This window comes from Sinocyclocheilus grahami, unplaced genomic scaffold, assembly GCF_001515645.1.
Source record: "Sinocyclocheilus grahami isolate Dianchi unplaced genomic scaffold, SAMN03320097.WGS_v1.1 scaffold225.1, whole genome shotgun sequence".
Classification (NCBI taxonomy): Eukaryota; Metazoa; Chordata; class Actinopteri; order Cypriniformes; family Cyprinidae; genus Sinocyclocheilus; species Sinocyclocheilus grahami.
The window spans coordinates 1,417,439-1,443,733 of NW_015505404.1; the positions used below are offsets into that span (position 1 = coordinate 1,417,439).

Below are 26,295 nucleotides of genomic sequence, written 5' to 3' on the forward strand. Positions count from 1 at the left end.
CTCTGAGCTCTTCGGGCAGTTCCTTTGACCTCATGATTCTCGTTTGCTCTGACATGCACTGTGAGCTGTGAGGTCTTATATAGACAGGTGTGTGGTTTTCCTAATCAAGTCCAATCAGTATAATCACACACAGCTGGACTCAAATGAAGGTGTGGAACCATCTCAAGGATGATCAGAAGAAATGGACAGCACCTGAGTTAAATATATGAGTGTCACAGCAAAGGGTCTGAATACTTAGGACCATGTGATATTTCAGTTTTTCTTTTTTAATAAATCTGCAAAAATGTCAACAATTCTGTGTTTTTCTGTCAATATGGGGTGCTGTGTGTACATTGAGGGGAAAAAAAATAACTTAAATGATTTTAGCAAATGGCTGCAATATAACAAAGTGTGAAAAATTTAAGGGGGTCTGAATGCTTTCCGTACCCACTGTATGTTTAAATATGTTTGAGGCCACTTTATGTCACCAGGTTCAAGTTTTACATTGCGTATTTAAAACTATTTGATTAAAAAATTAACAGGACAACTTAAAACAGTTTTGCTTTCTGGCATATGCAAGGGCAATTAACTTTTTTATTTTTTGTTGTTGAAAACAAGAGACTATTCAAGAGCATAATGCCAATGTCAAACCTGGCCAATCATGATACAGCTTTATAATAACAACACATACTTTATAAAGAAATTTAGACAACTACACACTACTGTTCAAAGTCTGGGCTCAGTAAGATTTTATTTAATTGAAAAAATATATACTTTTATTTAGGACACATTCAATTGATCAAAACGGATGGTAATGACATTTCTGTAACATATTAGAATGATTTCTGAAGCATCATGTAGCACTGAAGATTGAAGAACATGTAGCTTTGCCATCACAAGAGTAAATTACATTTTAAAATATTTTTTTGTATTTTTGATCAAATGTAGCCTTGATGAGCATGAGTCTCTTTAAAGATTAGAACTTTTGAACAGTAGTGTGTGTATGTCTGCCTGATAGCTTTATATCTGGCATTTACAATGCAAACTAAGCTACAATAATTATGGTTGGAATGACAGCTATTTTAAGTGTCATACTAACAAAAGTTCAGAATAAGGCCTCTAATGCATCTGCAAAATGTTTTTCTGTTACAGATTGACATTCTACAGAAAACTACCAACATCTATGAAGAGGACAAGCGATCTCTACAGCAGGAACTGGAGAGCAGAGAACAGAGGCTGCAAAGGGAAATGTCTGAAAAGAGACGCATGGAAACACGCATGCAAGGCATTGTCACTGACGCCAAGCTTAAGTGGGAGAAGGAGTGTGTGAGTGTCTTCCCCATAGACCATACGCGAAACGATTTTTTTTGTGTCTGTGTGTAGAATTTAATTTGTTAGTGGTGTGATTCATGCAGCTTTTGTTTGTTCTCTACAGGAGAGGCAGGTAAATGCCAAGCAGCTGGAAATGCAGAATAAGCTGTGGGTGAAGGATGAGAAACTCAAACAGCTCAAAGCCATCGTGACTGAGGGAAAGACGGAGAACCGGCAGCCACAGCGGCCCTCCAGAGAAAAGGACAAAGTGCCTGCCAAGAGATCCGCTTCCCCGTCGCCTGTTCCTGTACGTTTAACTGACATGCGTTTCTAGATCGCCTGCCCCTGAGATTTATGCTTAACCTAATCCACAAACCTCCTCTTTATATGTCCATGCATGGTCTGCTATGCAGTGTGTATAAATACCCTGTGCCCTTTTTTTTTAATTTTTTTTTTTATATACAGGTTCCATCCTGTTTTTAATGCCGTAAATGCTGTTTTTAATGTACTGGTGTGTTGCATGCAAACAATGAGTGTACTAATCTCATGTCGCTTGCAGTCTCCCTACAATGGCTCTCAGTCATCCCTCTCCTCCCTGGAGCCCATATATAACTTCTCTCAGACGGTCAGGCCAGATCCTCACTTCCCCAGACCAGGCAGTGTGTCTGTGGCCTCCTGCATCTCCGAGTGGGAGCAGGGTGTCCCGCAGTCTCGCAGGCAGGGTAGCCAGTCGCCTCCAGTCAGTAGGAAGAGAGCTCAGGGCCTTCCCGACAGTCTTAGCAGGAGAAGAGGCAGGTGTTGGGCCAGAGAGGTGCCTGTCCAGCCAGCAGAGGTAGACCTAGAGGAAACGGGTCACTGGGTCAGTGGAGTAACTTGCTGTAGTTGTAGGTAGAGCTTCATCAAGACACTAATGTAGACCTTTTGATCTGTTTCTCAGCTGCATTAATTATTACCCAGAAGATATATATGTAAAATAAGGTATTATGTGCTGCTTATTTTAACCATGTAATGGCTTTTTTTTGCACTTTTAGACAAATAAATTGGAGTTTTCATCTTCTCATTGTCATCGGTTACTCCTGCACATAATTTTACTTGTCTAAAGTGTGAAAAGCAATTGAATAATGTCAGCATTTACAGCTTTAATATCTGCATACTGAAAAGCATATTTATCTTGGAGCTTGTTTGAATGGGAACATTTTCAGCTTTTTTTTCTTTCCTCTTAACCGCTTGGTACGTTTAGTTTGTGCTTCTGTAGAGATTGACTAACACACTCACGCTTCAGCATGCTTAAGGGACCGTCTTCTGTTTCTTACTGTGTTTGTGTTTTAATTGAATAGACTGGGCCACCGGTTCGGCCTCTACACAGACGCTCGCACTCCGCAGGTGGGGAGAGGTGGGTTGATCATAAACCCACCACTAACGTGGACCTGGATACAGTTCTGCAGCCAAACATCCCCAATGCCATCAAAGTGAATGCTCCCAATGAGAAAGCTCTGTCCAAGTGTGACAAGTATGTTCTGACGCACCAGGAAGTTGCATCAGATGGAGAGATCCAGACCAAGCTAATCAAGGTAGCTTCTTTTTCTAGTGGTCTTGCTCAATCTGACTGGTTTTGGTTGTCAGCTGAAACTCAAATCTTTTGCTCTTTATCAGGGTGAAGTGTTCAAAACTAGAGGTGGAGGACAGGCTGTTCAGTTCACAGATATCGAAACGCTCACGCAGGAAAACCCCGTTGCGGCCAGGTAATGACCTCCAATGCAATTCAAACTTGGCAGCAAATTTCTAGGTCTCGTAGTAATGCTCTGTATTGTTGTGCTTTTTGATTGTAGCCGTAAGAGACGATCATCAGAGACAGGCCCAGATGGTGAGCCTATGGAAGGAGACTGGACTGATGTGGAGACGAGGGTAAAATACTGATATCAACTGACTTTTTTTGGTATATTAAAAACTGGCTCATCAAATTCAGTGATATTGTGAAACAGTATTGCAATTTAAAATGACTTTTCTGTTTGAATATTTTAATGTAATTTATTCCTGTGATTGCAGTTCTAAATTTTCAGAAGCCATTACTCCAGTTTTCAGTGTCACATGATCCTTTTAGAAGTCACTGTAGTGTAAAAAAACACAAATCTTGAAAGCAGTTGTGCTCTTTAATTTCTGCGAGAACCCTTTTTCTTATTCTTGGAACAAAGTTCAAAATACAGCATTTGAAATTGATTTTATATTGTGATTGTTTTTACTGTCACTTTTGATCAGTTTAATGCATTCTTGCTGAATTTCTATAAAAATGTAAACTTGCTGACCCCAAACGTTTGAATGGAGTTGTGTGCATATATTTGTACATTTTAAATATGAAAATATTTGTTTCCTAACCCGTCGTCTTTATTCTCTAGTGCTCTGTGGCATTGGAGATGAGAGCTGGCTCAAACCTGGGACCTGGATACCAGCATCACGGATATCCAAAGTAAGCTCTTTATTTGCATACAGTTTCATTTGTTTGTCACACTGGTGAAAACAGCTTTTTAAAAAATTGCCTCAATTTTGTTTTGTAGACGCAGAAAGCCTTGAGACTGCTCTAGTATTGTCATCACAGCAGAGTCCTTTCCTCTCTAAGCCTCTTATCACTGTGTGCAATAGCAAATTCACTTTATAATATTTAACTTTTTTTTTTAAAAATGCTTTTATGGAAAAACTTTTTTTTATAGAAGACTACACAAGTTCACCAAAGCTGTTTTTGTACTGCATTTTCTACCTGGGTGTTGACATGTAAAATTCACATTTGGTGTAAGTGTGGGTCTGGGTGGGTTTCAAAACAAAAATGTTACAAATGTTTTCTAACTGTCTCAAGCACATTAGGTATTTGTTTTTATATATATATATATATATATATATATATATGTTGATGTGTACTTCTCTTGCATTTGGACAGTTGGGACAATCAAAGCATCTGCTGTTTCTTTAAAAATCCTTTAGTAAAAGTCATTTTCATGACTTTAGTAGGCAGCACCTGGGAACAGCACTCTTTCCATGTAGTTTCATTTGTATGACATTGCTGCAGACAAAACTGTTAATAAACGGCATTTGATATACTTGTTTGGTTCATATAGTGGGTTATTTTGCTCATCTCAAATTTTTCATTCTCATTTGTAATGTAGTTCTCCAAGCACTTGATATGGTTCTATAAGGAAGCAGTAGATGGCAGCAGTGCTTAAATTATAGAAGTCAGGAGTTTTAATTCTTACACCAAGATGGCCATGGGTCATATTGTTTCATGTAGGCAATGGATACTTTAAGAGTAAGTATGAGACTTGTGAAGTAAACTGAAAAATAAAGAAATCAGAATGGAGTGTTTTGTCATTGAGCTGTAATTACCACAATATGTAAAATGTGTGATTTAATTTGAGATATTTCACACTAATTAAAAAGTGTGAATCTCATGCAGCAAAAATATTGTCCAAGAAATTAGCTTTAGCAATGTTAGTCTTTTCTTTGTTTAAATGTGAAAATATTTAAATGGTATTTCCATTACAAAATATTTTCATAAAATATTCATAATCTGCGATGAGGCGCAAACATCATGTTTAGTTGTCCCATGTATGTACAGTGACTATTAGTAGACTACTTGTTGTGAGAGCTGTTTAGTCCACAGCCGGTAGTTGAAGAAACTCTTGTATGGAAGTCTATTGAAAAGTTAACTTTACTGACCTGCAGGGTCCCATGTAAGAATGTAAGTGCAAGAAAATATAAAAATTACTTGTCAATGAATGAATATTTTATTAAATGCATGTGATATTAGCTTGTAATTCTGCTCACAAAATATCCTTTAGTCGCCTCTGCCTTAATGAGTGACAACATCTGTCATTAATATAAAATCCAGTCTAAAAGAATTACGATTAAAGTATATCATGATTAAATTAAGTGGATAATGTGATTAAACTGTAAAATTGTATTTATTAAATAATGCATCAAATCTTAACTTGGCATCACTGAAATACATTAAAATCCTCAATTCACACAGACCCGATGTAAATGTGCTAGACAGTGTGTTACTGAAATCATGCACTGCTGTTGTTTGTACATGACCACAAGTGACGAGTATGACTAAAACAGATCCCAAAAACTTAGTTCTATTGTTTTGACTTTTTTTGTTTTAGTGCCAAAGGGGTGAAAATGGCCAAATCATGCGTTTCAACACGGCTGTGTTTTCTTTGTTGGAATTCTTGAGTCATTGAGCTCTTTGTTTGGAAGGTGTCGTGCTTCTGTTTTTGATGAAAGATTCAATACAGTTTCAAAGATACTGGATCAAAATAAGAATTACCTTCATATAACCTGAAAATGTTCACACATCTCCCACATACCGTATGAGAACAAAGATGTATGCACGTCTTTATGATGGTATGAAGTTATTCAGTTGCAGAATAAACACAGAACTTCTGAGGAAATGTAAGCTATGGTTTTTTCAACAGTACTTCACCTACTAAGACTGATTGTTGAATTAGACTGCTGACTTTGTGCTTGGCATAACATCTATTTCTTTAGGTTTTTAACGGTTAGTAAAAATGGACATTGGTTCTGGCAACTTGAAGCGGTTTCCTTCCATCAAGCTTTCCTTTCCAAAGTTTGAGCCTACAGTCATCCTGCATGTATGTAATTGTGTTTTTTGGTGGGTTACGGTTGGTTGGGTTTGGTTAGGATTAAGATGTTAGAGGGTGATTGAGTGTTTGCTGCTTTGAGCAGAAGCAATTTTGTATCAGGATAAAAAGTGTGCCTGTGCGTACAGGTCAAGGGGATCGGAGCGGCAGCAATTCCACTGAAGTACCTGAAGAGGACCATGTCTAAAGAGTTTGAAGCCCAGACATTCCATTTCAAATGAGGCAAACTTCCTCCAAAATATTTCCCCAATATTTCAGCTTCCTTCCTGGATTTACCTTTTGATTAAAAAGATTGCTTACAAGGCCCGAACTGCAAATTTAATTTTGAAAGAATTTCGATTTCTACCATTCATTCCCCCAGCAAGCTTGTGAACATTACAAAGGTTTTTCTGCTCTGACTCAAGGGTATGTTTTTGTAACTCAGTCCGCTCCTATGCCTGTCTGCAGTGTTTGGGATTTCTTTTTCAGCTGAGAATAAAACCATAGTCTTGTTTATTTCAGAAGATTAAACTATCTGCCCATGGATTGTACAATAATTGTCCTCTGTGACACATCTCAGTCTCAGTTCTGTAAAGCTCAACCCTCCCTCTCTCTCTCTTTTAGCTCCACAGCCAAGTCCTGATGGTGGATATCTCATCTGCTCCTCTGACTCCATTTCAATTTGGAGGCACTAGAGAGTGACTAACATGGAGCGCCTCCAAGAGAGGGTCAAGGGCTCCAAGCAACGAGCAGACATTAAACTCACTTGTGCAAGCCATCGAGTGCTCTGCTTTTTGACCATACGCAGTTTGATGAGCCACACTACAATATAATCATTTGGCTCGGCTGGCAATGGCTCTGGAGTTAGCGAGAACGTTATACTATGATAGAGCTTTAGATTACTGCATTAGGATTATGATCCAGTGAAGTGAGAGAAAGAATAAGAGAGACACTTGAGCAAGACTTGAAAACGACCACTCAGAGAGCACCTTGCTTGAAAATGTAGCAATTTCAAACATAAGCACGGATTGCTCACTTATGCTCTGGTGTGAAAGGTACTTTTGGCACTGTAAAAAGCCTTCGCTGTTATGGTGAGCTTGTTGATTTATGTATGTTGTAAGAGATTAGAAAAGCAATTTTAGGAATTGTAGTTTCAGTCACTAAAATGTATACACTGGGTAACAATGTATTTGAAATTAAGGGGATTGTCTAATGGGGGCTGACGTGTTGAGATCACATGATGAGTCAAATACTACTCACTTAATCTCAGTAACCCCCTGTTACTACGTACTTTCATTTGTGGAATAAATTACTGGCTGCTAGCAAATAAAGAGCATTTACAATGACACTGGTTAAACTTTTGCCAGTATAACTGTCATATCAGTCATGGAAATGAAATAAAATTAAAATTATAAAATGTAATAAAAAAATATAAAATAAATAAAAATACAGAGTGCATAGTCTAGAGTAAATAGTCTCTTTGATAATCAAAATGTTTCAAATTTAACCTTGTTGATAGTTTATTTGGTCTGATCGATTTCTCACTGTAAAAAGAATTGTAATAATGAATGGGATGTAGTTCCACTGTTTAAACAGGAATAATAAATAATAAAAATGCTCCAAAACTGCATGAATATGCAGTTCCTAAAACAATGCAGAAATAACTTTTTAGCCAGGTGACTTAAGAGAAGGAAAATCATTTCGTCAGAGGAGCAAGTTATTGTACGAAACTTTTTCAATTTTTTTTGTTTTGGAAAAAATTATAAGTAAAGTATAATAAAAGAGAAAGTTATTATATTTTGATTAAAGATTACAAGGGCAAAAAGTTGTTTGCAATAATGCTCACAAATGAATCACAATAGAAAATAGATAGTAAACAGGGTTGATTGCAAAGACAAATCAATTTGTTAGCAATAATGTGCACAAATGAATCAGAATAGAACGTAAAAAGATTTTGTGTTGACTTTAAAAAAAAAAGAGAGAAAAGAAATGAAATTTTCTACTATAAAACAAATTGGATCATGCCAGGGGAGAACTAACCAGAATGCAACAGTAGTCATTTGGCTCATTTCTAAGGAAGGAAGTTCTTTTAGCAAAGTGAAAGTAATTCTCTATTTAAGTGCTTAACCTGCAGAATACACAATAAAGAATTAAAAACATGCTGGAGAGAAAATACCGGAGAACTGCCTGCTTGAATTCACACTAATTAGTCAGCTTGGCTTTTCAAAATAAATGATTGCATGGTTTATCTGCTATTTGGATGATTAATTCCTGCAAAGAGTCTTTTTCTGTCCTCTGCGAGTCTATTGCTTGCCGCAGGAGAAACGGACACAAAATAATTTGGAGTAAGGCAGACCGTCTAATGAGGTTCTCACTGCGTTTCCCCACCACACGAACCATTAGATGCAAATTTCTTCATGTTTATTCTATGCGTATATGTAATCGGCCTGTGTACTCTACGGTCATTTTCTCATTAATGCGATTCAAATATTCAGTTTGCCCTTAATTATTCCTCTCCCATTTCAACCGACACCACAGATGCAGGTAAAATGGAAGATTTTCATCATGTCAGATCAAACGCCGATCAAGTCAACAGGCCGTGTAAACCAGGTGTCCTTGAGCTTCAAGGCCTGTCAGGTCATGTCAGTGCAGTCGTCTCCGGCGCACAGGCTGTTGCTGTTTTCCCATGTTTGGCTGATGTTATGTATTATGTAGACACTCAGGGAGTGGATTGTCAACACTTAGTTTTTGGCATTATGCAGTGGAAACCTTCTTCACATGCTGTAAACAAGGCTGCCATGCCGACTCTATTAATCATTTAACCACCGGGACAAAGGCTGGTTATGGTGGTCAGCTGAGGAGGCTTTCTAGCAGCCTTTTAGCTGAATTAGATGAGGGGGGCCGGTTTTTCCTCTCTCATATCATGATGGCAGCTTCCCCTCAGGGGCGATGAGGTTTAGAAGGGCATGTTGTGTTTGGTGGCGGTTGAACCGCAGATGAGGCTGCCCTTTAAAGGCCCATATACCTATCTAGATGTGTCCTGGGGAGCAGTCACTGACATTAAAACTCAATTAGTGGACGACTCTGTAAATACTGCATGAGCCCGACGCTTTGCTAATGAAGGCCCAGAGCACGGTTCCCGCTCTACATCTTGATATGTCAGGACCGTGGCTGCCTGCGAGCCAGCGTGTCAGTCCAAAGGGAGGTTAAAATGCAGATGAGTGTTGACAGTCGGGTGCAATTGTCATTCAGCGCGTCTCGTGCCCTCCCCGGGGTCTCATCTCGCTTTACTGTGGTGCTTCACTCCTCTTTGGCTCCTGTTCATCATCACGCATACCAATACGCAGGGTAAATTGAGATATGAGCTGCATTTTAATATGAGCTGCACCGGGTCAGTCTATTTTGTCCTGAAGCGCATTCAGAGCGCTGACTGAAAATGTGTTCTGTATCGCCTGAACTGCCTCTGCTGCATGTGGCCAATTGTTTTGATTTCTAGCTTTTCATGTAACAAAAAGGGTGTGCGTTTAACACGTTTCACCACTCTTTTTACTGATTATTGAATGGATAATTAGTCCAGAATTAAAAGTGTCATTATTTATTAAACTCAACCCGTAATACAGTGCTAACTTTCTTCCGTGGAACAAGTTTAGCAGTATGTTGGCATTCTGAATCTTTTTGTCATTACAGTGAATAAAACTATTATTGGAGTATGTTTTGCAAGAAAATACTATTTCAGTCTTTCTCCTTCAAAATTTTACATTTAGCTCAATGTGCTACTTGCCAATTGTTTGTAATTATTTGCAAAATGTACTATCAAATGTTTGTAATAATTGGAGTGTTTTATTAAAAAATATTTCAGATTTTCTACTTCAAAATCTCACTATAATTTAATGTGTTACTTGTACTGTAGATTGTTTGTAATTACGTGCAAAATTTACTATCAATTTCTTGTAAATTGCTCATTCTTGTATATTGCGCCAGTAATTGAAGTATCTTTGAGGGAAAAAAAACTATTTCAGTATTTCTACTTTCAAATCTCACTATAATTCAATGTGTTACTTGTCGAGTCTTTGCAATTATTATTGCGAAATTTACTAGCAATTTCTTGTAAATTACTCGTTTTTGTATATTACGCCAATAATTGGAGTACGTTTTACAAAAAAATACTATTTCAGTATTTCTACTTCAAAATCTCACTATAATTCAATGTGTTACTTGTTGATTCTTTGTAATTATTTACGAAATTTACTATTAATTTCTTGTAAATTGCTTGTTCTTGTATATTGCGCCAGTAATTGATGTTTTACACAAAAAAAACACTTTCAGTATTTCTACTTCCAAATCTCACTATAATTCAATGTTATGTGTCGATTCTTTGTAATTATTTGTGAAATTTACTATCAATTTCTTGTAAGTTGCTTGTTCTTGTATATTACACCATAATTGGAGTACATTTTACAAAAAATACTATTTCAGTATTTCTACTTATATTCTTTGTAAAATTTTCTCGAAATTTCTTAGTGAAAACTGTTTCTACATTACTTTTTTTTCATTGTGGAAACCAGGGGGCTGTCAAGCTCCAATAAAAACACCCTAAAACAGGTCCATATGCATTATATTACAAGTATTTGGAAGTCATATGATCTTTGTATGAGTAACAGGATAAAATGAATCTTGCCTGATAGCCGTGGTCACAATTCACTTTCACTGTATGAAAAAAAAGCAGCTTGGATATTCTGCTTTAAATAACTCATGACATGAGGGTGAATAAATGATAACAGATTTTTCATTTTTGGGTGAACCATCCCTTTAACAGATACTGATAAATATTATTTAATGGAGTTAATGGACGCCTGCCAGACATCTGTTTGGAACCTTTCATTATATTTTAAAATGTAATTATCTTTGTGAAAATGAGACAATGATTCTCTTACTATGAATGATATTTGTCCAAAAAGAGGAATGTTACAATCAACAGATCTGGTGCAAATGCCAAAAACTCATAATAAAAACATGATGTCTTCCAGCATAAGCAACATACGAAACAAGTATTTTTCACAGAATAAATATCCTTTCATGTGTATCACAATATGAGGATGAATGAACTGTTCATTATTTTCCCCTCAGGGTCTTTGTTTCTGACTGTGCTTTAACTCTCTGCAGCTGTCAGTTGTTTTCGTTCTTGAAGTCCAGGGCATGTGCTGCCCACACTCTAACAGGCTGTGACCTCGCGGTGACAGTCTGCCAGAACTGATTTCCGTTGACTCACTTTTGCTGTGACCACTGCGAGTCCTTCACAGAGCTGCACGGTTACATGGCTTGTTGGTTTCATCCAGTTACTGTTGTGCAGTTGGGCAAGAGTCTTGTCTGCATGCAAGCTACCTACAATACATATACAAAGATACTATTAGATTAAAATCTGCGTCTGGCTAAATCTTAATCAGAATCTCAATTAAAGTGATAGCAACAAAATGGAATGTATCTATCTACATAAAAACTGTTTTAAAAATCAGCATGAAATAAAAATGCATCTTATCTCTTTTGTTAATGCATGATATTGAGCTTATTGTGCTGTGAATGATGCATCCATACAAATGTTTCTTTTCTTTCTTTCTTGCTTTCTTTCTTTCTGGTGCTCATAATTTTATATATATGTCGTATATATATGTCATATGTATGTATGTGTATATATATATGTCATATTATATGTCCATTATATTCTATTTATCTATCAGCATGGCGCCGCAAATGGCAGCAAGGACGCTGAGCTCCGCAATTCTTCTATTGTTTTTGTTTGTTTGTTCTGTGTTTTGTCATTCTTCTTCTATAAGTTTTACCAGAGACGAACTGCTTAACATTAAGCAGCACATCCCGGACAACATTTTTCCGGTTTTTGATTATTCGGACGTTTTGTTGGACATTCTAGTCGGAGGTACAGCGGTGTTGTTCAAACGCGGGACAGACTCAATGATAGCGGAGTAGAACTGTTTGTGTTCATCCATAACTGTCTGGTTTGGTTCAGCAACCAAATCAGACATCAAGAGACTACATCGGACAGTCAGGACCAGATCAAAAACACGACAGGATGCTCTATACTGATCTTTCTCAGACCTAGAAAGAAACAGGAAAAGACATCATGAAATAAGTCATTAAATATTTTTTAATAATTACTGTATCTAATAAAAAATTGTCGTGTGACCTGAATAACCAACCATTTTCACAATCCTCTCAGATGGTATCCAGTGTCCTTTTCTGGTCAAAGCTCTTCTTCCTCTTCTCAGCATCAATGCTTGAGTCAATCTTGGAACGAACAAAATAAAAAGTTTTCCCCATTCTCATGATCTCTTTGGCCAGCTGAGTGTGGCATTCTCTGAACCGATCTGAAGCGATGATGATGAAAAAATCATAGCGTTCAAACTCCACCAGTTTAAGGTACTCATCGGCTTTGAAGTTTGGTGTTCCAATGCCAGGAAGATCCCACACTTTCACATTTTTGTATTTTGGGTGAAGGTAAGCTTCAGGCTCCATAGTGGTTTCTACAGGGCCAGTTTTAGCAGAGCCTTCTTCTTCATCCCCTAAACCCCTGAATGCATTGACAAACGTGGATTTTCCAGAACCAGACTCCCCCGTCACACCAACGTTAAGTTCTACATGATCCTGTTTTTCAAGGAATCCTTTGATCGTGTTTACTGCTGTTGGGAGATCCTGAGTAGATATGGATTCTTTAATATCTTCCAGGTCCTCCTGAGTTATCATATAGAAATCATCCATCATAGCTATCTTAAATAAATAAATAAATACAAAATCATGTCAAGTTCAACAGTGTTATAAAAATAAACTCTTGAAAATATGTAGAGAAAAAAAAACAATAGGTTAAGCCTACACTAAATGTCAGAAGTCCCTTTCTCTGACCAATTTCAGCTGAGACTTCATTTCCTGGGCTGCGTTTCCCAAAAGCATCATAAGCCTAAGTTGATCGTAGCTCCATTGGTTTCAATGGGTCTACGATGTACTTAAGCGTTTTTTTCATTTTAATTTTTGTCATTTAAAAAAAAATCAATTTCACATTTTAACCAAAAATGTATTTCAAACATGTATACCACATAGGAACTTTACTTTTGAGTGATGACTGATAAATGAATCCTGGTTTTAACTGGTTCATCAAAACAAACTATAGTCAAATAAACTAGTCTAAAAATCCCTTGAGTTTCTTGAGAAATCATAAACATTCTTCTCACCTTATTTTTAACATAAGACCGGATGCAGCTATTTGTACAAGGCTGTATAATACAGCTCACCACGCTGCTGCTTGATATTGCAAATTGGCATTTTTTAATCACATTATTTTAATATATTGTCAGAATCAAAGACACACTGGTTTGTAGCACAAATAGTTTTACTGTTATTCTTGTTATTCCTCTAGATATTTACGTGTAGTGGATTGGAAGTCCCACACACTTACAGAAAATATAATACTTTCGCATTGCAAAATAAGGTGGATAATGTACGACAAATGTTATATGCACTACCTCTAGTATGCACTGTGTACACAAAGTAGTATTGTGAGGTATTTAATTCCTCAAAATTAGGCTGTGAGCATCTGGCATGCTTTTTTATTGCATGCCGTGTTTTAATGCCTGTTGAAATCTGTTTGATTTCATTGAAATTATACAGAATAATAAAAAAATAATAATCTTTGTGCTGACGAGCTGCAGCATGCACTGTGTATTTACCCTGGGGGCATTTATCAATAAAAATATTATTTCCATGAAATGTCGTAAGCTGCTGCTTAGATACCCAGCTTGTGTCTTTCAAAGAGGATTTTCATTTCTTCCATTCTTTCATGTAGTCGTAAACACAGACTTTGAAGAGACCTGTCACGCTGGCTGTCGGCTACAGATGCGAGCAGACTGTTCCAAGATGGGCCGTTCCAATTGTCTGTGGTGGCAAAGAAACAACAATCGCAATGTCATTCTACCTTAACTTAGCTGACGAGAGACAAGAAACAAGGTATGAAGACATCTGCGGCAGGGAGACGAGTGCTGCGCTGTCCAAGCATGACTGCATGGCACCAGAACAGTTACATCACTGGGCCTTTACATTTCAAGAGCTCTTTATTCATGATAGTCTCCGAGAATATGAAGCCCTTTGGAGTGGACCGGCAAAATAGTGTGATATATGGAGTAATACCTTTACAATAATCACACTCAAGTGAAGTTACTTCAGACCAAACGACTTAGAATTAATTCTTATCCACCAACACATGTTAATTTTAATTAAAAGTTTTTTTTTTTAATCCGGCATTTTTAAAGCACCCACTCCTATAGAGCTGGTTAGAGGACAGGGCAGCTGGCCAAGCCCCAGAGACCAAGCTGCTCTTCAGGAACATTTGTATTTGAGCCCGGCCTGGCCTCCACTAATCCCTCTTAGGGCATCCATCGTATCACTCTCTCCCGGCTCTCCTCGTGATCAATACACAATACATCAAAGGTTAGGAGGAGATGAGCCTATTCTTTGAAGTCGTGTGTGTAGAGCTGGATTTGCTGAGCTAACATCGTCCAGTGAAGCCACCTTTTGATTGAGCTTGTTTGGCCGGAGCTACTTCTGTTTGCTGAGGGGCAGAGGAGAATCTAATGAAGAACAGCCAATGTCTCTCTATTATCTCTCGTCTCTGTCAAAGCCAATACAGGGGCACTGCCAGATATTTTTTTTTTTCCAGATAAGCTATTTGACATGTATTCCTATACTACAAAATATATATTAAATATAAATCAGTTTGACAATGTAGGCTTGAAAAAAAATACAGTATACACTCACTGGCCAAACAATTTGGAATGATTTCAATTGTTTAAGGTTTTTGAAAGAAGTCTCTTATGTTCACCAAGGCTACATTTTTTTGATCACAAAAACAAAAACAGTAATATTGTGATTGATCTGTTTTAAACAAGTTAATGCATCCTTGCTGAATACATTTTTAAATTTCTTCTTATTTTTTAATCTTACTTATAAAATATTAAGCAGCAAAAACTGTTTGATAAATATTGATAATAGTAAGAAAATTAGGGATGCACGATATATCGGCCACCATATCGGTATCGGCCGATAAATGCAAATTTTTTCTGTTATCGGTATCGGCCTGATAAGAAAATTTGGCCGATATCTTAAAGCCGATAAATAATGCATTATTTCCTTCAGAGACACTTCAGATGCGCGCTGTTCATTTGCAGCCTTTTGTGCAATTGTACGTTGTAATATTGTGTTTACTTGATGTATATCTGATTTATCTCATATAGAATGCGTTTGGTTAAGTTAAGAGCGCTTCAGTTTACCAGTGATAAACTCAAACAGCAGTGCACAACATTAATAACTATGATTGGGAATGTCGTGTATATAACATTCTAATGAGAACATTATTATAATAAAACGTTGTGAATTCTTTGGGTTTAGTTGCCGTGTTTCAGCGCGTTGTTATGGGAAGAGCGCATCCACAACAGGATCACACATTCTGACTATAGCACGCCATAACTGCGTCATTTTGTACATATATAAGTTGTAATATTATGTTTATGTTGTATTAATATTAATCTCAGGATGCATTTCCTTGAGTTAAATAAGCTGCCAGCAAAACGCTTCAGTTTACCGTGTTCATTCAGCTCCAGCACGTGCAGCTCAACGGCTGCTGTTTAAAACAGTGGTATTAATTTGTTACTTTTTCAAAATCATTGATACATTATTAATAATAACAACCACTTGTATTTTTCTATTATTATTTTCATCAGCAATATGGTTTAGTAATTAAAATCATTTAATTATTGTCCGTGCAGAGGCTATTCCGTTTTATTGATCTATGGCGCATTCATTTTGATTCTTTACACGTGTAATGATGTCCAATGACTTGTTTGCATTATTTATGCATTATTTTATTTGTAAGACTTTTTTATGACTAAATTTGGTAATGGGAGAGTAAAATTATTTTTAAAACATACACCGTTCAAACTAGGCTGCTTATGTTGAAGTGTTCGGGATGTGGTTTTTAATGATGAGACCTTTTTTGTAATCAGGCTCTCAAAAAGTATATAACAATTTGGATATAGATTTATCGGCCAACATATCGGTTATCGGCTTTCAAAAATAAAGGATTATCGGTATCGGCCAAAATTTTCATATCGGTTCATCCCTAAAGAAAATAATGTTTCTTGAGCACCAAATCAGAATATTAGAATGATTTCTAAAGGATCACACTGAAGACTGGAGAAATGGCTGCTAATAATTCCTCTTTGCCATCACAGGAATAAATAATATTTTAAAATATATTTAGAGGTATTTTAACCTGTAATAATATTTCACAATTTAATGCATTTTTAATAATAATAATAATAAAATAAATGCAGACTTAGTGAGCATAAACAACTTCAAAACTTAAAAAAAAAGAAAAACATAATTATTCCAAACTTTTGACCAGTACTGTGTATATATCCAAAAATACCAGCAATAAAAAATTGATAATACACAAAGTTCATAATTATTGCTTAGTGTATTTTTGTTTTCCATTTGGTTTTATTTAACTTAATGATTGCTATCGGGATGTGAAGAGACTTTCAATCAGCATAACAAAAAATGTTTCTGAAGACAATCACCTACTGCACTTTTAATTTTATTTAGGCTATTTATTATAAAATATATTATATAAATAATTTTCTGTATTTATTTTGTATTATTGCCTGGTGCACACAAGGCCATGTTAGAATCTTATAGTCAGTTCTTTAATCTCAGAAACTGACAAACTTGGTTGTTGACAAGGCCAAATCTGCATTGCTATGTAAGATACCTGTCCAATACATGCATATGGTCTGCCAACGCTGCTGACAGACATTTAGAATAATTAATTCTAAATATCACAGAGGCAGCCTTGCCAAGTCAAGTTAAATAACAACCACCTGAGCTGACACACAGCCATTCCAGATTACTCCCATGTTTTCATGCTGTCTGTTCAGATATAAAACTCCCTGTGCCATGTAGCATCAAGGAATCTCAAACATGGCATCAGAATTGAAGTTAATCAAATACTGTCGATTATAGATATACATTTTCTATGGTCTTATTAAAATGACTTTATTATTAAAAAATATAATTGATCTATTTTTAATAAATAATCCTAAATGGTCTCTTTTCTTCCCTTAAGCAATGACAGATTTTCACACAAAAAGATGCTGACATCTCACTCTGTTTCCTCAGCTAGCAACACTGCACACGGCTGTTCTGCTATCACTCTCCTCCACACCTCCCCTCTTTCCCTCTCTCTCTCTCTCTCTCACTCAGTCTCTCATTTGCATTATATACGCTTCATTTAGCTTACACGGCTGAGTGGAAATATAACCTGAAGCATTCAAACAAGGCATGAAGTGGGGCCCAGCAGCAGTCAGGAGCAGGACTGCATGCGGCCATAAGATGGCAGCACTCTCCTCCGATCTCACCACATCTCCTCCATCTCCTCTCCTCATTTCCGCTCTGCTGGGTAGAAACATTGAAAGGAGGAGGAGATGGACCACTTGTATAAAAATGAATGGGAGGCATTCAGAACAGCATACTACCATCTTGCAGAAATAATAAGAGTAAGCTATTATAGAGCTAGTATGCTCATATGCTATTCTGAATTCAGCCAGGGAAATTATAATGCTAATTATGTTTGTTAATTGAAATAAAATAAAAATAAAAAAGCAACAGAAATCCCAATCCCATTTTTTTTGATCGACTTTCTTTTAGCATCAACTTGACCCACCTGAAAAAAATAGGGGATTCGAATTCGAAAAAGGTAAACAATTTGAGGATGTGAGGCTAAAACTAAAAAGATTTAAAATCATGTTAATTGAAATAAAGCTAAAATAAAATAAAATATTAGATGAAATTAGCAATGTTGCCTTAAATAAGTTGAAGTACTAAAATGACTAAAACTGAAATAAAATAAAGCTAAATAGAAGTATTAAAAATAATTCAATACTTCAAAACATTAATAAATACTATAATAATATATAAATAATACTAAAATGACATTGGTTTATTCTATCATTTACTATTGTGACCCTGGAGCACAAAACCAGTCTTAAGTCGCTGGGATATAATTGTAGCAATAGCCAAAAAAACATTTTATGGGTCAAAATTATAAATTTTTCTTTTATGCCAAAAATCATTAGAATATTAAGTAAAGATCACATTTCATGAAGATATTTTGTAAATTTCCTACCGTAAATATATTAAAACTTAATTTTTGATTAGCAATATGCATTGCTAAGAACTTCATTTGGACAACTTTAAAGGCCATTTTCTCAGTATTTAGATTTTTTTTTTTTTGCACCGTCAGATTCCAGATTTTTAACTAGTTGTATCTTGGCCAAATATGATCCTATCCTAACAAACCATACATCAATGAAAAGCTTTATTTATTTAGCTTTCCGATGATGTATAAATCTCAATTTTGAAAAATTTACCCTTATGACTGGTTTTGTGGTCCAGGGTCATATATATAAAAAAAAAATCAACTGCCTGTATATGTTACCAAGATGGCTGTCACGTGAACTGACTAGCCTTAAAGTGACTTGTGCCAAGTCAATCATCCTATTTAGGAATTCTTAGCATAAAACACGATGATCCAAGATTGTAGATAATAAGTGCTTTGAAATATGTCCAAGAGAGCAATGGAAGCGTACTGAGACCTGGAATGAATTTTAATGCTGAAATGTGAATATAAGACTACAAATGACAAGAAATGGGATGGAAAAGCCACTATAAAACGGTTTGTCCTCATCATTGCACAATGAAAAAACAGTGCATAACACTGCAAATACAGTACGGTTTCGAAGCCATATTCATCTTGAGGTGGTTTTTCCCAGTTCCCCTGTCATTTACTCCCCTTCTGGTTTTCATTAGCTGTGTAACCTTAGTGAGGCCTGGTCCTCGCCTCCCCTGTTATCTCAATGATGTTCTAATGCTGGTCAAACATTATTGTGAATGGCTCAGCTCAATAGAGGCAGTGTTAGCCAGAAGAGTCAATATTAGCTGAGCACACAGGGCGGGAGGAAGGTGGGGGAGGGGAGCGCACCGTCTGCAGTGTGTGAGTGTGTGTGAGGGGGGCCTAGTGTGCGCTCTTGGTGAACCTTGACCGTTCACAACAGAGGCAACAAAGCATGGGATAAAGAGATGACAGGAATTTAGCAATGCATTCTTCTCCTTCTTTTGCTCCTGGCTCTCGCTGAAGGAGCCAGTGATCCAACAAAGATCGGTCAAAGATTCCCGTCGTTCCGTTTACATCACACTTATTTACAACCTATTACAAGTGCACTGTGGGATTAATGAGGGCTGTGTCTTCTCAGGGTTGCAGGGGAAGGTCAATTTGTCAAAGTACACGAACAACAGGCCCAAGGTCAGCTCTTTGTCTGTCTTTACAAAGGTAACTGAATCATCGGCTCCACGCCCACCGCACCTACGGCCGTATCAACACGTCTGCTCGGTAATCACAGACACTTTTATGCCCTGAGAGCTGTGCAAACAGTTGGTTTGGTAGAATCAACAGTGGCTGTCATGTGACCCTAAAGCTTTCCGCATGAATCATAATCTAACATAGAAGTGATTGTGCAGGTGAAAGCGCTAATAACAACAAGCAGCTGACTAATGTTTGACTTGCGTCTCATTAGAGAATGCGAATAAGGAGAAAAGATTAACTTCTCAAATGACAGTGTCTTACTGTTTAGATGAGGCTTGCTAACCTGTCCCATTTAATCTATGGGCCTTGCTGGCAAACAAACAGACAAATATTGACCGTCTGGGAATAGGCCTCACTCAGCAATACGTACACCCAAAGCAATTTCCTCAAGGCTCTGGGAAACTGTCAACATGACGGCAAAAGAAAACATATTTTCTTGCCGTGGGGCAAACTGCGAACAATTTGCTCTGATATGCATAAGTCAGACCTGGGCTAATTTGAGCAAATAATTGGTCCGGCTGTGCGAAGTGTGGAATACTACAGGTACTGCAAAGTCTCGCTGCTTGTGTGTTTGGTTTGGGTCATTTGATACGGATAAGCAGGTGTAATGTTTAAGTTGACCTCCAGTTAAGCTTGAGTTGCATACGAAGCTTTAAAACCAAACAAACGAAGGCCGGGCATTGTTTGAGATAACCGCACAAACACCCCCCGGCGCACTCATGAGCGTAACGCAAATATGTTTTGATGTAGCAACACGGTCCCAATTCAGATCTGCTGACATGTGAAAAAGCAACATTAGCTAATGCACTTCTTAAAGACCATAATCGCTCTTTCCCCAACAGTTAATGAATGCTAATTAGAACTAGCTTCATGTTTGCTGGCTGCCTCTCTAATGTGCCGTATTGTTCCTCTTCTCCTGCTTCAGCTCGGCTCTAATGCTGCTGGGCCAGCTATTAAAGTCAGCTAATCCATCTATCTCCACAACTGCCAGCTCTGAAAGCCACTAATAGCTCAGCCACAAAACTGTGCATTTCCGAATTCATTTGATCCGTAGTCTTTGCGCTGGTAAAGCGAGTGGGTGGCATTGCGGTTGAACTTGAATTTCATGCCATACCTGGCTTGGATGCTTAAGGGCTTTTTGACTGAGTGTTTTGTTTTGATGGGACGGATAGATCAGCTCCACTTCCTCAGACGTACAGGCTTGTCTCAAATCGAGACCGAATGAGGCTTGTACAGGCAGGATGACTTCTGATCCTGAGAAATTACAGGCTTTAATTCATATACAATCTGAGTACATAATGCTTCTGTTTTGCATTCTTTTTAATAATTTTTTTTCCCCATTAAAAATAACCTGTTATTATCACCATAACAATTTAAGGTGAAAGTTCAACTGAAAAATTATAATGAATATTACAATTTCTTTTTTGCTTTAATGACAGCAGCAATTGAAATGCACAAACCTGGCGATTATATCACACAGAATAATTTGAGAATGATCAAAGAGCATTATAGCCAACTAACTAACTAACTAAAAACAAACAAGAGTTTGGGGCTGGTAAAGTTTTTACATTTTTGAGAATTAATGATTCCTTTTTTTTCTTCTCCAGAATTCTTTAATGAATAGAAAGTAAAAAGAAAAACAGCATTTATTTGAAACAATCTTTTTGTACCAATGTGAAGTCTTTACTGTCACTTCTAATCAATTTAATACATCTTTGCTGAATAAAAGTATTAATTACTTTCAAACAGTATTAATTACTTTAAACAGTTCTTACTAACCTCAAATTTTAGAAGGCTATAAATACAATATAATACAATATTGTAACTAATTGAGAAAGTGTTTAATGAAATGCCCTTTTGTTCTTTAAATTAATCTTAAATAATTAGATTCATATTATACCTCGCCTTGTTTTGTCAGGGGATGGGTGCTATTTTGAGTCAATTACTCACCCATGTACAGTAATAGCCACCACAGTTTTTGGCTGCGGGTGTCTGATGTTTATAGTATTTTCCAGCCTGGTAAACTGGTTGGCTTTGGCCTCTTCTCAGACCTCTCTCAGACTGTTCCCATCCTGAGACGCTAATAACTAGCTCTCTGTGACAGACGAAAGGTCCCTTTGTGTTCTAAAATGCCTTTCTTGCATGGCAGCGCACCAAGAATCACAGGCTCGCAAACAGGTGGTGAAGCATCTGAATAACAAATTAAGCTACGCTTTCGTACGAGCCAACTCAACGAATTATTACAATGAATTATGACAGTACAATAACGTCCAAAGGACTAATTTAAGTGCGAGGAGACTGTAGTGGGGTAAGAAAACTGATTTGCTCCATGGAGAGGTATAATATGCAGGATGTGGGCTGGCAGATGGTGTGGTTGGGCAAACCTATGAATAATATGCCTCTCTACCTCATCAAAGCCATGGAACTTCGCTAAGAAGGAAAACAGGGCTGGATTTACACTGACCATGAGCCAACAAGCCTCTCCACAACTTATTCTCCAATGTCAAAATAGACGACGGAGTTTAAGTGTTTTTTAATCTAATCTTCAACACATTCTTCAACGCCTGCTACCCTTTTTCTCTCACGCCTGCTGGTTTCAAAGTTTGATGTGTTTAATCAGAAAAGCCTGTACGTCTCACCAAGATACAATAATTACAGTGCCACCTGATTCCTAAGTGTCATGGTGTGAGAAATGAAAGAGCCAATGTTCATGTTTCATTTAAAAATTTAAATCAGTCAAGCTGTTATACTTTTGATCTTTGAATGGACGTATCAAATGATTTTGGCTCTGGAATTAAATGCTTTTGAAAGATGCTAAGACAATTTTTCTGTTCTTCTCAAAAAAATATTTTACAAGGACACACAATTAAAAGAATATTCCAGTTTTTTTATAAACTTGAACCCTAGTTTATAATAATAATAAAAAAAATGTGTGTATAGAAATACTCTTATCAATAGAAATCAATGGGAAAACAAGTTTTTCTTGCTCTATAGACTTCCACTGTAAGTGTGTCACTTTTTGTTGTCGTTTATTTGAGTCCAAATCATTTTCTGTGGTAATCAACAGCATGCTACAGAAGTTGAAGGCCACACTGCATCCTTGTTCATGTAATTTAATCTGTCCTGTGAATAATCGAAACCGTGTTATCATTGTGAAAGGTGGTTTATTTAAAGAGCCACTGTGAAATAAAGAGGCGTTGTGGGAAAAATTGCAGTTTTTTTGCACTTTACCTGTGCAAAGCGATATACGATTTGGCAAAAGTGTTTATGAAATTAAATCTGTTGGCTATAAACAAGTGTGAAAACCGTCTCCTCCAATAAAATATGATTCTTGTGAAATGTGTGTGTCAAATAAAAGCGTTCTGGGTGAATTTGTGTATGTGTGCATCATCATCCTCACCACAGATGGATGATAAATGACTATAAAAAAAGAGGAAGTGACACATTTATTTCTTCCAAACAAGAATTAATGCTTGTGGCCTAGAATAAACCAAACCTCTTTGGTTGTAACTTGCAAACTTAAAAGCGTAACGCAGGATGACACAGAGCATTAATTTCACTGAACTAACAGGAACTCAGGATGGTTCTGCATAGTTTCCAAACAATAAAACGACTGCGCTCTGGAATGAGGATTAGATTAAATCACTGCTCCTCCACTCAGGCATGAAAAATCCCACAGCATTGCGAAAACATGTCTGGTGGAGGAACAACCTTCTCACCTGACAATCACGGCCACACTTCCATCCAAACAATTGCCATATATCTCTTCCATAGCTGAAGGACAACATAACCATCAAGTCATGCTGAAATGTGTGTATACTAACTTCATTATGACAGCCACTGGCTTAGCCAGAAGCAAACAGCAACATTTAAAGTCCTCAACAAATGAAAGCCTTTAGAAAGTGATTTACAGGCCTACTCGCTCAAAGTGTACTGGGAAAACAGGTGTGAGAGGCACAAAGTTTTGGAGAGATAGAAAAACAAACAAGAGTTTGGGGCTGGTAAAGTTTTTACATTTTTGAGAATTAATGATTCCTTTTTTTTCTTCTCCAGAATTCTTTAATGAATAGAAAGTAAAAAGAAAAACAGCATTTATTTGAAACAATCTTTTTGTACCAATGTGAAGTCTTTACTGTCACTTCTAATCAATTTAATACATCTTTGCTGAATAAAAGTATTAATTACTTTCAAACAGTATTAATTACTTTAAACAGTTCTTACTAACCTCAAATTTTAGAAGGCTATAAATACAATATAATACAATATTGTAACTAATTGAGAAAGTGTTTAATGAAATGCCCTTTTGTTCTTTAAATTAATCTTAAATAATTAGATTCATATTATACCTCGCCTTGTTTTGTCAGGGGATGGGTGCTATTTTGAGTCAATTACTCACCCATGTACAGTAATAGCCACCACAGTTTTTGGCTGCGGGTGTCTGATGTTTATAGTATTTTCCAGCCTGGTAAACTGGTTGGCTTTGGCCTCTTCTCAGACCTCTCTCAGACTGTTCCCATCCTGAGACGCTAATAACTAGCTCTCTGTGACAGACGAAAGGTCCCTTTGTGTTCTAAAATGCCTTTCTTGCATGGCAGCGCACCAAGAATCACAGGCTCGCAAACAGGTGGTGAAGCATCTGAATAACAAATTAAGCTACGCTTTCGTACGAGCCAACTCAACGAATTATTACAATGAATTATGACAGTACAATAACGTCCAAAGGACTAATTTAAGTGCGAGGAGACTGTAGTGGGGTAAGAAAACTGATTTGCTCCATGGAGAGGTATAATATGCAGGATGTGGGCTGGCAGATGGTGTGGTTGGGCAAACCTATGAATAATATGCCTCTCTACCTCATCAAAGCCATGGAACTTCGCTAAGAAGGAAAACAGGGCTGGATTTACACTGACCATGAGCCAACAAGCCTCTCCACAACTTATTCTCCAATGTCAAAATAGACGACGGAGTTTAAGTGTTTTTTAATCTAATCTTCAACACATTCTTCAACGCCTGCTACCCTTTTTCTCTCACGCCTGCTGGTTTCAAAGTTTGATGTGTTTAATCAGAAAAGCCTGTACGTCTCACCAAGATACAATAATTACAGTGCCACCTGATTCCTAAGTGTCATGGTGTGAGAAATGAAAGAGCCAATGTTCATGTTTCATTTAAAAATTTAAATCAGTCAAGCTGTTATACTTTTGATCTTTGAATGGACGTATCAAATGATTTTGGCTCTGGAATTAAATGCTTTTGAAAGATGCTAAGACAATTTTTCTGTTCTTCTCAAAAAAATATTTTACAAGGACACACAATTAAAAGAATATTCCAGTTTTTTTATAAACTTGAACCCTAGTTTATAATAATAATAAAAAAAATGTGTGTATAGAAATACTCTTATCAATAGAAATCAATGGGAAAACAAGTTTTTCTTGCTCTATAGACTTCCACTGTAAGTGTGTCACTTTTTGTTGTCGTTTATTTGAGTCCAAATCATTTTCTGTGGTAATCAACAGCATGCTACAGAAGTTGAAGGCCACACTGCATCCTTGTTCATGTAATTTAATCTGTCCTGTGAATAATCGAAACCGTGTTATCATTGTGAAAGGTGGTTTATTTAAAGAGCCACTGTGAAATAAAGAGGCGTTGTGGGAAAAATTGCAGTTTTTTTGCACTTTACCTGTGCAAAGCGATATACGATTTGGCAAAAGTGTTTATGAAATTAAATCTGTTGGCTATAAACAAGTGTGAAAACCGTCTCCTCCAATAAAATATGATTCTTGTGAAATGTGTGTGTCAAATAAAAGCGTTCTGGGTGAATTTGTGTATGTGTGCATCATCATCCTCACCACAGATGGATGATAAATGACTATAAAAAAAGAGGAAGTGACACATTTATTTCTTCCAAACAAGAATTAATGCTTGTGGCCTAGAATAAACCAAACCTCTTTGGTTGTAACTTGCAAACTTAAAAGCGTAACGCAGGATGACACAGAGCATTAATTTCACTGAACTAACAGGAACTCAGGATGGTTCTGCATAGTTTCCAAACAATAAAACGACTGCGCTCTGGAATGAGGATTAGATTAAATCACTGCTCCTCCACTCAGGCATGAAAAATCCCACAGCATTGCGAAAACATGTCTGGTGGAGGAACAACCTTCTCACCTGACAATCACGGCCACACTTCCATCCAAACAATTGCCATATATCTCTTCCATAGCTGAAGGACAACATAACCATCAAGTCATGCTGAAATGTGTGTATACTAACTTCATTATGACAGCCACTGGCTTAGCCAGAAGCAAACAGCAACATTTAAAGTCCTCAACAAATGAAAGCCTTTAGAAAGTGATTTACAGGCCTACTCGCTCAAAGTGTACTGGGAAAACAGGTGTGAGAGGCACAAAGTTTTGGAGAGATAGATAATGCGATCTGATTAAATCTAAGATTACATAGCTCACTAATGATGTGGTGGCACAGCTGGGTTGCTGTGTTCTGTTCAGTCACGTAGCTCACACGTCACTAAATACAGGTTTCTTGGGGCCAACAGATCAACGCCCGCCCATTAGGTCTGTTCTCTGTCCCTCCGGCCCTATTATTCCTCTATATTACAAAGGGCTTCTGACCCAAATAGTGCACATCTTTTTTCCATTAAACCTATTGAGGTCTTTTTAATATGTCTGCATCCATTAGCGTCAAAGATATTTGCTTCTGTCTAGCAAGACAATGACAAATACGACTGTCCATGATGAAAATATATACATTTAAAAAAAAAAATTAAGAAACAACAATAAAAGACTATGCCTTAATAATAAATCAACTTTATTTTCATAATGATAATGTAGCATTTTACAATATAGTCCTATAGTTAATGCATTAACAATTAGCAATACATTT

General features: G+C 36.9%; 2 protein-coding genes across 2 annotated transcripts in view; one reads left to right on the top strand and one right to left on the bottom strand.

Annotated features, from left to right (window-relative positions):
• LOC107596993 (kinesin-like protein KIF23) overlaps positions 1-4,364 on the top strand; it is a 22,054-nt gene extending 17,690 nt beyond the window's left edge. Inside the window, exons 18-24 of the mRNA XM_016287878.1 lie at positions 1,080-1,305; positions 1,415-1,597; positions 2,628-2,861; positions 2,944-3,032; positions 3,120-3,195; positions 3,684-3,754; positions 3,843-4,364. Of these exons, the coding sequence (XP_016143364.1) occupies positions 1,080-1,305; positions 1,415-1,597; positions 2,628-2,861; positions 2,944-3,032; positions 3,120-3,195; positions 3,684-3,754; positions 3,843-3,858 (895 nt within the window). The 3' untranslated portion in view covers positions 3,859-4,364. The remainder of the gene's footprint in view (positions 1-1,079; positions 1,306-1,414; positions 1,598-2,627; positions 2,862-2,943; positions 3,033-3,119; positions 3,196-3,683; positions 3,755-3,842) is intronic.
• Positions 4,365-12,001: 7,637 nt separating this feature from the next.
• Positions 12,002-12,698, bottom strand: LOC107597000 (interferon-inducible GTPase 5-like). The gene is made up of 2 exons (XM_016287884.1): positions 12,134-12,698; positions 12,002-12,032 (listed from the first exon to the last, which is right to left on the bottom strand). The coding sequence occupies exon 1, from the start codon at positions 12,693-12,695 to the stop codon at positions 12,150-12,152; it is 546 nt and encodes a 181-aa protein (XP_016143370.1). The 5' UTR covers positions 12,696-12,698; the 3' UTR covers positions 12,002-12,032; positions 12,134-12,149.
• Between the last annotated feature and the right edge of the window lie 13,597 nt (positions 12,699-26,295).